We start from the raw sequence: 14547 nt of genomic DNA on the forward strand, positions 1-14547 counted from the left end.
GCTTTGTCATCTTGGGCACCTTACCTAAACACTTGGCTCCCATTTTCTACCTCTACAATGGTCTTTATAGGTTGTTTAGAGGATTCAGTGAATGTATAACATGGAATGCTTAGAACAGTTCCTGTTGTTCAGTTGCTGAGTCATGTCCGGCTCTTTGCAATCACATGGACTGCAGCATGCCAGGCTTCCCTGTCCTTCCCCAACTCTTAGAGCTTGCTCAAATGTATATCCATCGAGTCAGTGATGCCATCCAACCATCTCATCCTCTGTTGTCCCCTTTTCCTCTTGCCTTCAATCTTTCTCAGCATCAGGGTCTTTTCAAATGAGTCAGCTCTTCGCATCAGGTGGCCAAAGTACTGGAGCTTCCGCTTCAGCATTGTTGCAGGAAGGGGGACCCCTTCCAGGGCCAGAGAGTGGCCTCTTGTTTAACACTTGGAAATGAGTTGTCTGAGGAGACACACATGCTGATAAAGCAAGAGACTTTTTGGAAAGAGCACCCAGACAAAGAACAGCAGGATAAGGGGAGGCAAATTTATAATAATGGCTTGAATTAAAGTGGTTGCTCTAGAGGAGGTGAAGAGTGGTCAGAGCTTGTGCATATTTTAAAGGTGGGAACCGACTGTATAGCTGAGCTGTATAGTTCAGCTCAGTAGTCTGTGATGACCTAGAGGAGTGCGATGAGGGGGTGGGAGAAAGGCTCAAGAGGGAAGGGATGAATATATATATTTATAGTTGATTCATGTTGTGTCAGCAGAAACTAACACAACATTGAAAAGCAATCATGCTCGAACTTTTTAATTAATTAACTTATTTTTTGCCTGTGCTGGACTTTCTCTGCTGCAGATGGGGACTCCTTTGTAGTTACGGCATGCAAGATTCTCATCGTGGTGGCTTCTCTTGTTGCTGAGCGTGGGCTCTAGGGTTCACGGGCTTCAGTAGTTGCGGTTCCCAGGCTCCAGAGCACAGGTGCAATAGTTGTGGCTTAGTTGCTCTGCAGCATGTGGGATCTTCCCACCAGGGATCAAACCTGTGTCCCCTGCACTGACAGGCAGATTCTTAACCACTGAGCCACCAGGGAAGCCCTATATGCCAATTTTTTTTAATAAAATTTTTTTAAAGGTGTAGCCAATATCATTTGCAGATGGATTCAATGTAGAGGGTGAGAGAAGAAGAGCCACCACAGAGTGAAAACTCTAAAGTTTTGTCCTCAGCAAATGAATGAATGAGTTGTCATTAATGAAATGAAGAAGCAAGTACAGAAGAGAAATTAAAGTGTTCTGTTTTAAACATATTAGGTTTGAGATATGTAACTGACATCCACATCAGGCTATTTATTGTGTAAGCAATTTTGTATACCTCACAGCACTGCAGGAAAGAGACTCAGAAGAGTTTTTTTTTTTCTTTTTTAACTTAAATTTATTTATTTTTAATTGGAGGATAATTGCTTAACAATAAGATAGTATTTTAGTTTGGAGTTATCAACACGAGTCATATTTGAGGCCAGGGGCCGTCTAAATGAGTGTGTGGTAGAGAACGGAAGCAGTCTTAGGACTGACTCCTTGGGCCGTCAACATTCAGAGGCTGGAAAAGGATGTGCCAGCAAAGTAGAGTGAGCAGTCAATGAAGGAGAAAGAAATCCAGGAGAGTGTGAAATGCCAGAAGTCACATGAATAAAAAAGGAGGGATTGATCGTCACAGCCAAATGCTTCTAGGAGTTTGAATAAGATGAGGATTAATAAACGATCATTGGATTTGGAGGTTGTTGGCAACCTTTAAAAGAATGGGTTCAGTGGAGTGTTGGGGATGAAAGCTATAGATTTAAGAAAAAGTGGGAGGTGAGAAAGCATGACAGTGAGTTTAGACAACTCTTTTGAGATGGACTGTAAGGAGGGACAGAGAAATGGGACAGGTGCTAGAAGGAGAATGCTGGGGACTGGCCATTTGTATGTACCCTCACCTCCCACATTCATAGGTTGAAATCCTACCCTTCAAGGTGATGGCTTTGGAGGAGGTGCTTTGGTGAAGTGATTAGGCCTTGAGGACAGAGTCCTCATGAATGGGATTACTGCCCTTAAAAAGAGGTTCCAGAGAGACACAGAGAAAAGATGCCACCTGTAAACCAGGAAGAAGGCCATCACCCAGCATCAGATCTGCTGATTCCTTAATCCTGGACTTCCCAATCCCCAGAACTATGAGAAATAAGCTTCTATTGCTTATAAAATACCCAGTTTTCGACATTATTGTTACATCATCCTGAAAGGACTAAGAGATATATGGTTAAGGAAGGACTTTTTAAGGTGGAAGATACAATGTTTGTGTGCTGATGAGAATGATCCAGCAGAGATGAGGAAATGAATGATGCAGAAGTGAAAGGAAGTGTTTACAGGCATCATGTCCTAGAGTAAAGCAGGCGGGATAGATTTGAGTATAGAGTGGCAACTGGTCTTAAACATGCCAGTAGGAGTAGGGAGGACACATGAGTTATAACATAAGAGGGTTGGCAGATTTGGGAAAGAGAATAAGGAAGCTCTCACCTCACTGACTATTATCCTAGTGAATTCAGAAGCCAGGTCATCAGTTGAGTAGAGGAGGTTAAAGGGGCTGTGGCAGCTTTAGAGGAGAGCAAAGGTGTAAAAGCTGGATTGTCTGACCATGCTGAGGGCAAGCTTCAGGTTATGGTCATAAATTTAAAGTGTTACAGTTGTGTGTTTTTCTCCAGCCACATTCATTTGCTTGGGTAGAAGCCCAGGTTAGGCAGAGAATTAGATAGAATTTGGAAGTACTAAGTGACAATAAATAACATTCATCTTCTCCTGTGTTCAGAACCTACTGAAAGACAGATGTAAAAGAGCAACCTTTATTATTCTAAAACAGGAGAACGTAGCTTTAGGTTTTTGGGCAAGTAGTTGGAAAATTCTTCACGCATCTTGCTGCTGCCAGGCCCCTTCCCTTTTTGTAGAACAGGGAAGAAGATTCGAAGAGAGGAAAGAAGAAGGTCTGAGCCTGCTATGCCACTCCCATCAGAAGATTCACTCCATTCCCATCAGGGAGGAGGGAGTGAAGGGTGAGGAAAGAGGCTAAAGGTCAGGGACAGGTGGTTTCAAAGCTGGAAGCATTGGAATCACCTGGGGATCGTTGGTATCACCTGGGCATTGTAAGGCAAAACTGATGCCTGGGCACACGTCCAGAGATTCTGATTTAACAGGCCAAGGGTGCCATCTGGGCATCTAGATTTTTAAAAAGCCTCCTTAGGTGATTCTAACATGAGGTCAACATTTTCCTTTAACAGTAAACATGGTTAGAATTGCCAGACAAATATGGCGGAAGTAGAAAGTGGCAGAGGAGTCAAGAATGCTTATTAAAAGGCTGTTATGTTGATGCACCATGGAATTTAAACAGGCAAGTGAGGACATGAGGGACTGATGGCATAGCCAAACAAACAAATAAAACAGTAGGGTTAGCAGACAGTGTGAATATCCCCAAAGTGTTGCAGGATCACTGAAGTTGGGCTATCCAGGAAGAAAGCTGGGAGAATAGCAGATAAATCAGAAAATCAAATGGCAAATTCTGGCCATGAGAGTGACTAAAGTTGAGTGTAGAGCAAGCTCACTGGAGATAAGGAGGCAAGAGAGGGTAAATCATCTGCGCTGGGTAAATGATCAATATGGATGCTGAAATCACCAAGAATGATGACGAGAGTCATTGTGGCCATAGCAACCTGGAATCCAGAAGACAGGGGCAGGTCCATGGACTCAGGGGCCATGAGCTTCACCAGGATCCTGGTGGATCTATTTTGATATTGCTTTTTCTTTCAACAGACAACCCAGTTCCATTCATAGTAGATGTGTGAGAGGGAGGGTAAGAAAGCAGGGATAGATGATCCAAAATATTATCTTCAGGTATTGGGATCAAGAAAAAGGTTATATCAATAACTATTTTCTGCAAGTGCTTGAATCTGCATGTTCCACTGGTAGAATGAAGGACAGATTGATGAAATATTAATAAGCCCTGAGCAGAAATTGTAGGAAAGTTCAGGTTCTTTCCCCTCCTCCTCCTCCTCACGGTTCAGTGGGTGGACAAACGTGGAGCATTTGGGCTTGGTCTTCCCTTGACCTTGAGGAGTCCAGTTGGATTGGTTGATTCTTACTCTGCTTTATTGTTGACACATAACTATGTAGGCGTCAATCACTTTTCATTTGTTTATTCTGCTAATTCCTCACCTCAGGACATTTCCCCCTCTCCCTTTCCGCTGCCTTTTCCTATCTCCCAATTTGCCATGCAGCAATAATTTCCCTTTACACTGCGCCTGCCAATTGCAATGCCAGATGGCTTTGGTTCTGAGTCCCCTCACCCAGCCCCCCTTGAGAACAGCTGCCATTGTCATTGCTGTGAACACATCACGGCTTTGAACCCATAGCTGGGACCCAAACTTGGTGCTCAGCATTGGGAGGGGCTAGCGTTAATGCAAGGAACTATGAAAACAGCACACACTTTTCCTTGCTGCTGTTCAGCAAAAGCCCTTAGAGCAGGCTCTTTAGCATTTTTTCAATCATCTGTGTATTGAAATCTCATTGTGGAGTTTAATTCCTTTACCACCTGACTCAGCTTCCTCGCCATGAAGTTCCCTTTGTACCACAAACTCAATTAGAACCCCATATTTCCCATCCTGAAAACAGATGTAAAAAAATGTAGGGTATGTGTGTGTGCACATTTGTAAGCCTATCTTTAGAAATCCAGCATACACACTGCCTTATCTGTGTCCATATATTTTCATTTAAACAGGTCCACTCAACAAGAAAAACAGAATTTAGTGACTATGTGGACAAGCTTTCTCTTAAGCCAGCCTCTGAGCAAAGATAAAGGAATAGAATTCCTTTTTTAAAAAAATCTTGAGTTATGCTATATTGGTTCTATCACTAAAATTCTGTTACTGTGACAGCATCTTAAAAGATTTTATTTTTGAGTCCTCTGGGATGGCAGGTCAGTCGCGGGCCTAAAAACCCAAACAAAAAGAACCCTGAATCAAATACCATGTAGACCAATATGCATTTCAAAGGCACTGCCACGTAGTCAGTGGGTTAGGGGTTTTGTGTTGTTTTCTTTTTCTTTCTTTTTTGGGGAGTGGGGGAGGGAAAGGGACTCTCTTTCATGTTAATCTAATTGTGCATAACCCAGGCACAGTTTGCCGTGTAGGGAAACTTTCTCTTCAGCGTCTTTCCCTACCACACACCCGGGGCTCCTTTCATTCCTCCCCTTCTGAAGTCAGAGTGCTCCCCGGGCAGACACTTGGGGGAGATTCCCAGGATGGTGATGTATTCGCTTTGCTGCGGAGGAATTTACTATCCCCTCACTTGGCAGCAAATGAAAGTGGGTATTAATTTCTCAGAGTGCTGGTAGAAACACGAGAGCGGACTGCAAGCGTGATACCCACCCAAATCTGTATGTGACGCACAGCAGGCCGCCGTTTCAAAGGAGGGAGAGGAAAGACAATGACAAGAAAGAAAAGATTCTCCGGAGTTGACTTTCTCTGCATTTTGCGTCGTTAGGTTTTGGAGAGAGATGCGAGAGGTTCGGGCCCTGAGCGGAGTTAAATTATGCAGCTGTGGGGACGCCAGGCCCTCCAGAATAGGATGCTTCGTTTAGATTTTCCACAATGCTATTGAAGTGCTTATTTTCCTCCTGAAGAGACACAAACAGATGCAAACTTCTGTAAACACTTTAGAAATGAATTCAGAGAGTTTGGCCTCTCAGCAGTGCTCAATAGCTGACAGAAAAATGTCTAATTAGTGCAAGTGGAAATAATAGGGCCACTTGGATTCCTTCCATCCTCCTCCAAGTCTACTTTTCCAAGGAACTCAAAGGGCCTTTGTCTGGCAGGTCACCCTCTCTCAGGCTTTTGTGCTCCAAACTATTAAGAGTAGAAGGGGGAAAAATAGATGAGGCAATGTTCTCTGCTCAAATATATGGCGTGTTCACGCGGGATGCAGAATAGGGTGTTTGCAGCATCCTTTACAGGTGCTCGGGAGGGATTCCTCCATTGGCCACAGCCAAAAGCAGCTCGCACGTGCATGCTGAGAAAGCTGCCTTTCAAGCACCAGCTTTCCTTCACCAACTGCCATGGAGCCTGCTCATTTTCCTTTTCTTTCCTTTCTTTTCTCAGTTTCTAGTAACATCATTCCTTAGACAGGGCAAAGAGAAGACAGAAATTAAATGAGAGGCTCCACCATTTTCTGAGATAAACCTTAGAGATGGTATAGGAATGATCTGTTACTTCCTTTTTGCTCTATTGAAAATTCCACTGACATTTCTTTTAGGAGTCTATCTTCGCTTGTCGCTATTTTGGCATACAGGGGAATGGGAACACAGGAACTAAGCTCTCTTCCCTATTTTGTTCCCCTTCATTTATTTAGCACCCATAATGTGCCAGGCTCTGTGCTGAACATTTGACCCACGTTTCTTCTAATTCTCAAACAGCACCAAAAATCGATATTATCCACATGTCACAGATGAGGAAACTGAGACTCAGAGAGGTTAAGTAACTTGCCATGGCAAATGAATGGAAGACCCTGGACACAATCCAGATACTTACGGTTTCATCTCAGACATTTTTTATCCCTAGAAGTGGATTTGCATAGTTTTTATATCTCTGATGTCCCTGCTACTGCTGCTGCTGCTGCTAAGTCACTTCAGTCGTGTCCAACTCTATGCAACCCCATAGACGGCAGCCCACCAGGCTCCCCCGTCCCTGGGATTCTCCAGGCAAGAACACTGGAGTGGGTTGCCCTTTCCTTCTCCAACTCCACCTAATTTTTACTGTACCTTCTTGAACTTAAGAAATACAGTTTTAAGTGTCATTTGGGGTTCAACTTCTATTTATTTCTTTTCCTCTTTAGTATAGGCTTCTTTCATGCCTGCTAATTTTTGACTGGATTCTAGGCATTATAAATTTTACCTTATAATATGGCAGATTCTTTGTGTGCCTGTAAATATTCTTGAACTTTTTCCTGGAACTCAGTCCAGTTAGTAAATAGTTTGATCCATTTCAAGCTTGCTTCTAAACTTTCAGAGTGGGCCAAGAGCCACTTTCTCTGAAGTTAATTTTGTCTCACTACTGAAGCATTACACTTCTGAACATCCTACCCCATGCCCTGTGAACGACATGATTTCCTACTCTGGCTGGCAGAAACACAAACTACATGAGGCTTGGGGATTGTTTCCTCTGTTCCAGTCAAGTGGTTCTTTCCCCAGCATTGGGTGGGGATGAGCTGATCAGTATTCTGCTGAAGATTCAAGGGGACCTTCTGCAGATCTCTGAATTTCTTTCTTTGTGCAGCTCTCTGCTTTTGGTACTTTGCTCTGTGAACTCTGGCCACCTTATCTTCCACAGACTCTTAGAAGCTCCATCCCCTCAACTTGGGAAGACCACCTCATTAGACTCACAGAGCATCCTTTCAGCTGTGTAAGGAATGCCCAGTTGGAATAACCTCCAGTTAATAACCAAATTATCATTTGGTCTCATGGTACCTACCAGCTTTCACTAGAGAGTTTTAAAATACTGAAATTAAAGGTCAGAGATGACCTGGAAAGTTTTCTTTCTCTTATTTTAAAATACATAACAAGAACACTCTTTTCAATTGGGATTTGTTTTTATTTGCCCCAGTTTTTCTTTTTTTCTTAAAAATATTTTTATCATAATATAGGATACAGCGTCCTAAGAACCACTGTTTGAACTCAGTAAGTGATGAGTTCAGCCCTAGCTCCAAAGACCCAGATTCCTATGCCCAGATTCCTGTGCGGATTAGGCCCTGCCCAGAACCACCTTGATCAGACACAGGGGGAAAGCAGAAGAAAGACTGGCCCTCAAGAGACTTGAGTTCCTCAAGGATCAGCGAGGTTGTCAAGAAACTGAAGCTCTGTGCCCTGTTGGTGGTATTGTAAAGTGGTGTAACCGCCATGGAAAACAGTATGGCAGCTCCTCAGAAAATTAAAAATATAACTACCACTTAATCCAGCTACCCCAGTTCTTGGTATAGATCTGAAAGAATTGAAAGCAGGGCCTCAAAGAGGTATTTGCACACCCATGTTCATAGCAGTACTATTGACAATACTCAAGCGGTGGAAGCAACTCAAATGTCCACTGACAGATGAATGGATAAACAAAAACTGGTATATTGTGTAATATTCTATACAACATTTTAAAGGAAGGAAATTTTGTCACATGCTACAACACGGATGAACCTTAAAGACTTTATGCTAAGTCAAGTAAGCCAAAATCTGTATGATTCACTAGTATGACATACCTTAGAAAAGTTAAATTCATAGAAACAGAAAGTAAAACGGAGGTTACCAGGGGCTAGGGAGAAAGGGTTTATTTAATGTGTATTGAGTTTCATATTTGCAAGATAAAAAAGTTCTGAAGATCTAATTTACAACGATATGAATACACTTAACACTACTGAATGCCATACTTTAAAAAAGGTAAGATGGTAAATTTTATGTTCTGTGCTTTTTACCACAACAGAAAAGGAAAGAAAAAAAAATGATAGAGACTTGAGTTCCTTCCTGCCTGACCCTGACCCTTTTGACTTTGTAACTTTGGAAAGTCGACCTCTCAGTCTCCGTTTCCTTAGCTTACTTAGATTTTGTAGTTCCTATAAATATAAATGAAATCATGTGTGTGAATGTTTTTCATAAACTATATGGTACTACAAAGATGGAAACCATTATTGTCAAGGAGGAAAGGGAAGAGAATCAGCCCTGGAGAACAGCTGCTGCTGCTAAGTCACTTCAGTCGTGTCTGACTCTGTGCGACCCCATAGACAGCAGCCCACCAGGCTCCCCCGTCCCTGGGATTCTCCAGGCAAGAACACTGGAGTGGGTTGTCATTTCCTTCTCCAATGCATGAAAGTGAAAAGTCAAAGTGAAGTCGCTCAGTTGTGTCCGACTCCTAGCGACCCCATGGACTGCAGCCCACGAGGCTCCTCCATCCACCGGATTTTCCAGGCGAGAGTACTGGAGTGGGGTGCCATTGCCTTCCCTGGAGAACAGACCTGCCTCTAAACATTGCATCCCACATAGGTACTCTTACCCAGAAAACTGAAGTGAGACCCCTATGAGAATGAAGAGCAGAACTAAACGTCAGGCATGCACCTCAAAGAGAAGGGGCTCACTGTGGCTTGCTGAGTACCCTCCACGGGGTCATGAGCAGGGTGACAGGAATAGAGTCGCTGTTTCAAAGAACGGTTTAAGAGAGCCTGGCCGTGGCGGACGCCGCACGTTCTGCAGACAGCAGCTGAGGTCGCAAACCAGAGGGCCGTGTTGTGCACCTACCGTAGAGAGGACTCTTGATCAGAGACTCCGTGTTAAACAGAGCTGGGCAATAAAGTCAGCAATTTCCTTTTCTATCTCTAAATTTACGTTTTACAAATGTCAGATGACTGGCTTGTTCTCATTTTAAAACTTGTGTTTTCAGATTAATGGTTTACTTGACAATCCTCAATAGAAGTTTTGAGCATTTCAGCTTTAGTTAGGCATTTTGGGTTGAGTTAAACAGAGGCTCACACAAGGAAATTCTTAGAATAGGGTGTACATCATTATGAACATACACATGGGATGGTAAAGGAAGCCTGTAACTCTAATAACAGCATTGGTGAAAATGTGGATCTGGATTCACAGTCACATTCTTGGACTTCACGCGGGTGTTATACATAAATGTAGCTTAGCTAAACTCTACTCTCTGCTTCTTCCTATCCTGCAGCAACTGGAAAATTCTGTGTTTCTTAGTTTAGACTGATAAATTCATTTTTCAATTCAGACCACAGAGTCATGGGCTAGGTATGAGGTAGGTACTCTTAGGTTAGCCTTCAGCTGGTGGTAAGATGGGGAGAGGGGATCAAGGTCAACAAAAAACGTTGCTGCTTCAAAGGCAGGAGCTGTGAGCAGAGCAGTTTCCTTTAGAAAGGGCTATGGTGTGTTAGGTGGACTTCCCAAATGGCACTCATGATAAACAACCCACCTGCCTATGCAGGAGACCTAAAGAGATGCAGGTTCGATCCCTGGGTGGGAAAGATCCCCTGGATGAGGGCACTCTAGTATTCTTGCCTGGAGAATCCCTTGGACGCAAAGACTCACAAAGGTTTCGGACACGACTGAAGTGACTTAGCACACAGCACACGTGGTGTGTTAGGTAATGATTGACATTGGGGTCTTTACGCAGATCCAATAAATAACACCTCTCTTACCCTCCTAGAGCAAACTAAGAAATAAAACAAAAGAGTTAGGGAGACAAGAGATTAAATATTACCTTTAATTCTGACAAAGGCTAACTTGGAAGATACAGCTAGGTTTTAGGGCAAGGGGTTCTGCTAGATGAACCCCAGAATTATGTTGACTTCCCTATTCAGTCACAGAAATTACTGAGCCAAGCAGAACACCGCATAAGGGGTGGTTTTCTAGATAAGGCATGACATAGAAGAGCAGATAAGAATCCCTGTTTCCTTTAGACACTCTGATCCCAAAAGAAAAAATTGAGGAGCTAAGTAATGCATGCCCAGTTTCTTCCCAAGTCTACCAATCAAAATCGTCCACCTCTCCTGGGGCAGAATAAGTAGAAAGAGGCCAGGAATGCTACAGTAACTGAGCTCCCTGCATGTGGAAGGAACCATCAAAAGGAGAGAAGAGATATTCCCCCTAACAATTGGTATTACTATTAATATCACAATTTCAATAGTGATCAACTAAGAACAAAAGGACAAATACAAGAGCACATTATCACTTTTTAAACTTAAAAAACACAGTAATAGGTTAAAAGCCTTAACAAGAATTCATTCGTTTGAAAAGAGGATTATTGTGGTGGTTCTTGGTAGCAAGGTATAAATGAAAAGAAATATTGAGTTGGCCAATACATTCATTTGGGTTTTTCATAAGATGTTCTGGAGAATCCAAACGAACTTTTTTGGTCAACCCAGTAGGATTTTAGGAGTCAGAATGGGAGGAATAATTCAATTGGATGATTAAAATACTGATTTTGACAATTAAGTAAATAGAATCTGCCTCTTAGGATTTTTGGTGATGATTAAATTAATACATATAAAGCTCTTAGCACTGTGCCTGGTACCTAGTTTTACCCAATAAATGTTAGTACTTATGTGATGAAGAAAGCAGTGTTTGTATAAAAAGATTGTGGTAGGAAAATGGACAATGCTTATAATGCTTTCTAGGCTTCATATTCGGAGAAGGCAATGGCACCTCACTCCAGTACTCTTGCCTGGAAAATCCCATGGACAGAGGGGCCTGGTGGGCTGCAGTCCATGGGGTCGCTAGGAGTCAGACACGATTGAGCGACTTCACTTTGACTTTTCACTTTCATGCATTGGAGAAGGAAATGGCAACCCACTCCAGTGTTCTTGCCTGGAGAATCCCAGGGATGGGGGAGCCTGGTGGGCTGCCATCTATGGGGTCGCACAGAGTCAGACATGACTGAAGTGACTTAGCAGCAGCAGGCTTCATATGTGAACTGAGAAGCCCAGTAAACATTCTACTTGGTTTAGCAAATGGGTGGTAAATTCATTTATGTTATCAGCTGTATGACTTTTAATGTCTTTAGTGTAATAATGTCTTTAGTATAATACCTTAGGCTTCCGTGATAGCTCAGTTGGTAAGGAATCTGGCTGAAGGTCTGCTGGAGAAGGGATAGGCTACCCACTCCAGTATTCTTGGGCTTCCCCTGTGGCTCAGCTGGTAAAGAATCTGCCTGCAGTGAGGGAGACCTGGGTCGGATCCCTGGGTTGGGAAGATGCCCTGGAGAAGGAAAAGGCTACCCACTCTAGTATTCTGGCCTGGAGAATTCCATGGACTGTATGGTCCATGGGGTTGCAAAGAGTTGGACATGACTGAGCAACTTGCACTCACAGTATAATACCTTAAAAGCCCTAAATATGGTGTTTTTCCATAAAAGTTTGCCTCATTTATATCTCTATTTCTCACTCTTTGTTATACTTTCATGTCTGCTTCTTTTCTTATTTTATTCATTAACTAAACATGATCATATAAATATAAAATATTACCTAGAATTCTGTATTTCTTATTAATTAAAATGTAGGCAATAAATGAAGCAGGGTGTTATGAACTGATGTGGAAAGCTATGCTAGATGTTATGGTGACTGAAGAAACCAAGTAACACAACACTATGTCTAGTGTAATTTCATTTAGGAAGGAAAGGAAGGAAAAGAAAGGGAGAGAAGAAAGAAAAAGAGAGAAAAGGAGAAAGGGAGGAGGAAAGGCACCACAAGGAATCAATTAATGTCTAAATATACATAAAAGGGTAGAGGAAGTTCTGGAAAGATCTCTGTGAAACCATTATCAGGAAGAACAAGAATGCAATTGGTGGGAGTCAGGGAGAAAATAAGGTAGGGAATCAGGAAACAAAGGGGCACATTTAATTTTGACTGGGTATTGTTTGGACTTTTAATAATGGGATATATGCATTTTATCACCTGTATAACTTTAGAAATGTAATAGGGAAAATGGAATAAAAAATATTTAATCCCACAAATGAATTGGGATGACGACGACGATGATGACTGTCTTTTGGTTCAGTCTCCTCCTAGACGGGGGAGCCTGGTGGGCTGCCGTCTCTGGGGTCGCACAGAGTCGGACACGACTGAAGCGACTTAGCAGCAGCAGCAGCCTCCTAGCTCTCCTAGCTCTAGGTTTTGTTCTTTTGATCACAATACCTAGAAGACTAGCCTGGTCCCAAGGCTGCTCTCTTTTCTGCCGGGCGCTCTTTCGGTTCTGTTGATGGTGTCTGGTGGATGTTCCCCCAGGCGTCCCTGAAAGCCTCCATCCTCGCCCGGGACTGCGCCACGGCCGCCGCCATCGTGTTCCTGAGCGACCGTCTCCTGTACGGGCTCGACGTCTCGGGCCAGCTGCTGCAGGTCGCCAAAGCGCTGCACAGGCTGCAGCCCGCGACGCCCATCGCCCCGCAGGTGGTCATCCGCCAGGCCCGAATCTCGATGCATGCAGGTAGGCTTCCTCCGGCGGGCCCCCTTGTCCCGGAGTCGTCCCGTCCGGGCTCGTCTGCACTCGGGGCTCCTTGACTTCCACGGGGCCGAGGGGAACCGCGGCCCGCGGGCCTCCCTTTGCAGCCTCCCGCGCTCCCGCCTGCCGGCCTGCCGCGGCGCCCTTCCACCCGCCTCTTGCCAGCACAAAGGCCCTGGCATAAAGGGTTTCAGAGCCAAAAGCAATAGAGAAAATTGTGAAAGGGGGTGGAAAATACTAATTGGAGCTTTTGTCGTCTAACAAATCTGTCCCGCTGCTTTCAAACAGGGGTATCTGAATTGCTGTACTTCTGACCAAGAGCCTTTAAAAAGCAGATTAGAATTCTACTATTTTCTCTTAGCTCTGCTGTCTCCTTTCTGTAGGGCCACTTGACTATGCTAACAATAGAGCTGACAAACCCACTGAAGTAATTTGAGATTTTTTTTTCCATCACTAGGAGCACCGGTACAGTACCTGATTAGGCCTTAAAGTATCTTTTTTTTGTCCTTCTGTCACTTTGAATGAAATGAAAAATGAGGCTGACATTCTAACTGAGGCTGTAATGTAGAGGAGCGCTGGTGGGGGCAGGGGCCTGCTCTGTGTTACAGCAAAGTTCACTTCCATAGAGTTCTTGAATTATTTAAATTACTGATAACCATAAGGTTTAGAAACGTGTAGCCTGCTGTACTCATTTCCAAGAGTGAAAGAGTAAAGGACAAAAGTAGAATGCCAGTGGCCTCTCCCAGAAACAGAACTGGCTCACTTTAAAAACTGGGTTTAGCTATTGCTATTGTTTTAATAACTCAGTACTTGAAGAGGTCAAAAATATCTTTTAACTACTTCATTTCCTTTGAAAAGGAACTGTACTGACTATACTGAATGAGACAGTTGCTGAATACAGAGAGGGGCAGAGATAAAAGGACAGAGAAATGGGCTTGTGGAGGCTAACTTTTCAAAAAGCCCAAGCTCATTCACTCTCAAGTTCTTGCAGCTGTGTGTAAATTGTACCCGGGTCTTATTATATAGCGGAGAAGGCAATGGCACCCCACTCCAGTGCTCTTGCCTGGAAAATCCCATGGATGGAGGACCCTGATGGGCTGCAGTCCATGGGGTCGCTAAGAGTCGGACATGACTGAGCGACTTCACTTTGACTTTTCACTTTCATGCATTGGAGAAGGAAATGGCAACCCACTCCAGTGTTCTTGCCTGGAGAGTCCCAGGGACGGGGGAGCCTGGTGGGCTGCCATCTATGGGGTCGCACAGAGTCGGACGCTGAAGTGACTTAACAGCAGCTTATTATATAGTTTTCTAAAGTAACTACATCAACAGAGTTGAACTTGGGGAAAAAAAGTCTTACTTCAAATGTCCATAATTGGGGACATTTTTATAATGTTTGGGGTTTATCATCTTTAAGGTATGAGAGAAACCTAACCACTAATGTTCCTCCTGACAGCATCAGAAGGAATGATGTGTCAGCAGAATGTTCTCCGATGAGGGGGCGGTGGCACC

At 43.6% G+C, this 14547-nt stretch overlaps 1 protein-coding gene across 23 annotated transcripts in view; it reads left to right on the top strand.

Annotated features, from left to right (window-relative positions):
- The window catches only part of ALPK1 (alpha kinase 1), a 119104-nt gene that overhangs the window by 80161 nt on the left and 24396 nt on the right, over positions 1 to 14547 (top strand). For all 23 annotated transcript variants that reach the window (XR_015165928.1, XR_015165924.1, XR_015165926.1 and 20 more), the window contains one exon: positions 12825 to 13023. Coding sequence is in view for 11 of the 23 variants with exons in the window: in XM_086407094.1 (XP_086263220.1) it covers positions 12825 to 13023 (199 nt within the window). In the remaining 12 variants the exon portion in view is untranslated. Of the gene's footprint in view, positions 1 to 12824; positions 13024 to 14547 lie in introns of those variants that run through there.

This window comes from Bos grunniens, chromosome 6 (assembly GCF_055505025.1).
Source record: "Bos grunniens cultivar Pamir isolate PY7600 chromosome 6, Bosgru_T2T1.0, whole genome shotgun sequence".
In the NCBI taxonomy this organism is placed as follows: Eukaryota; Metazoa; Chordata; class Mammalia; order Artiodactyla; family Bovidae; genus Bos; species Bos grunniens.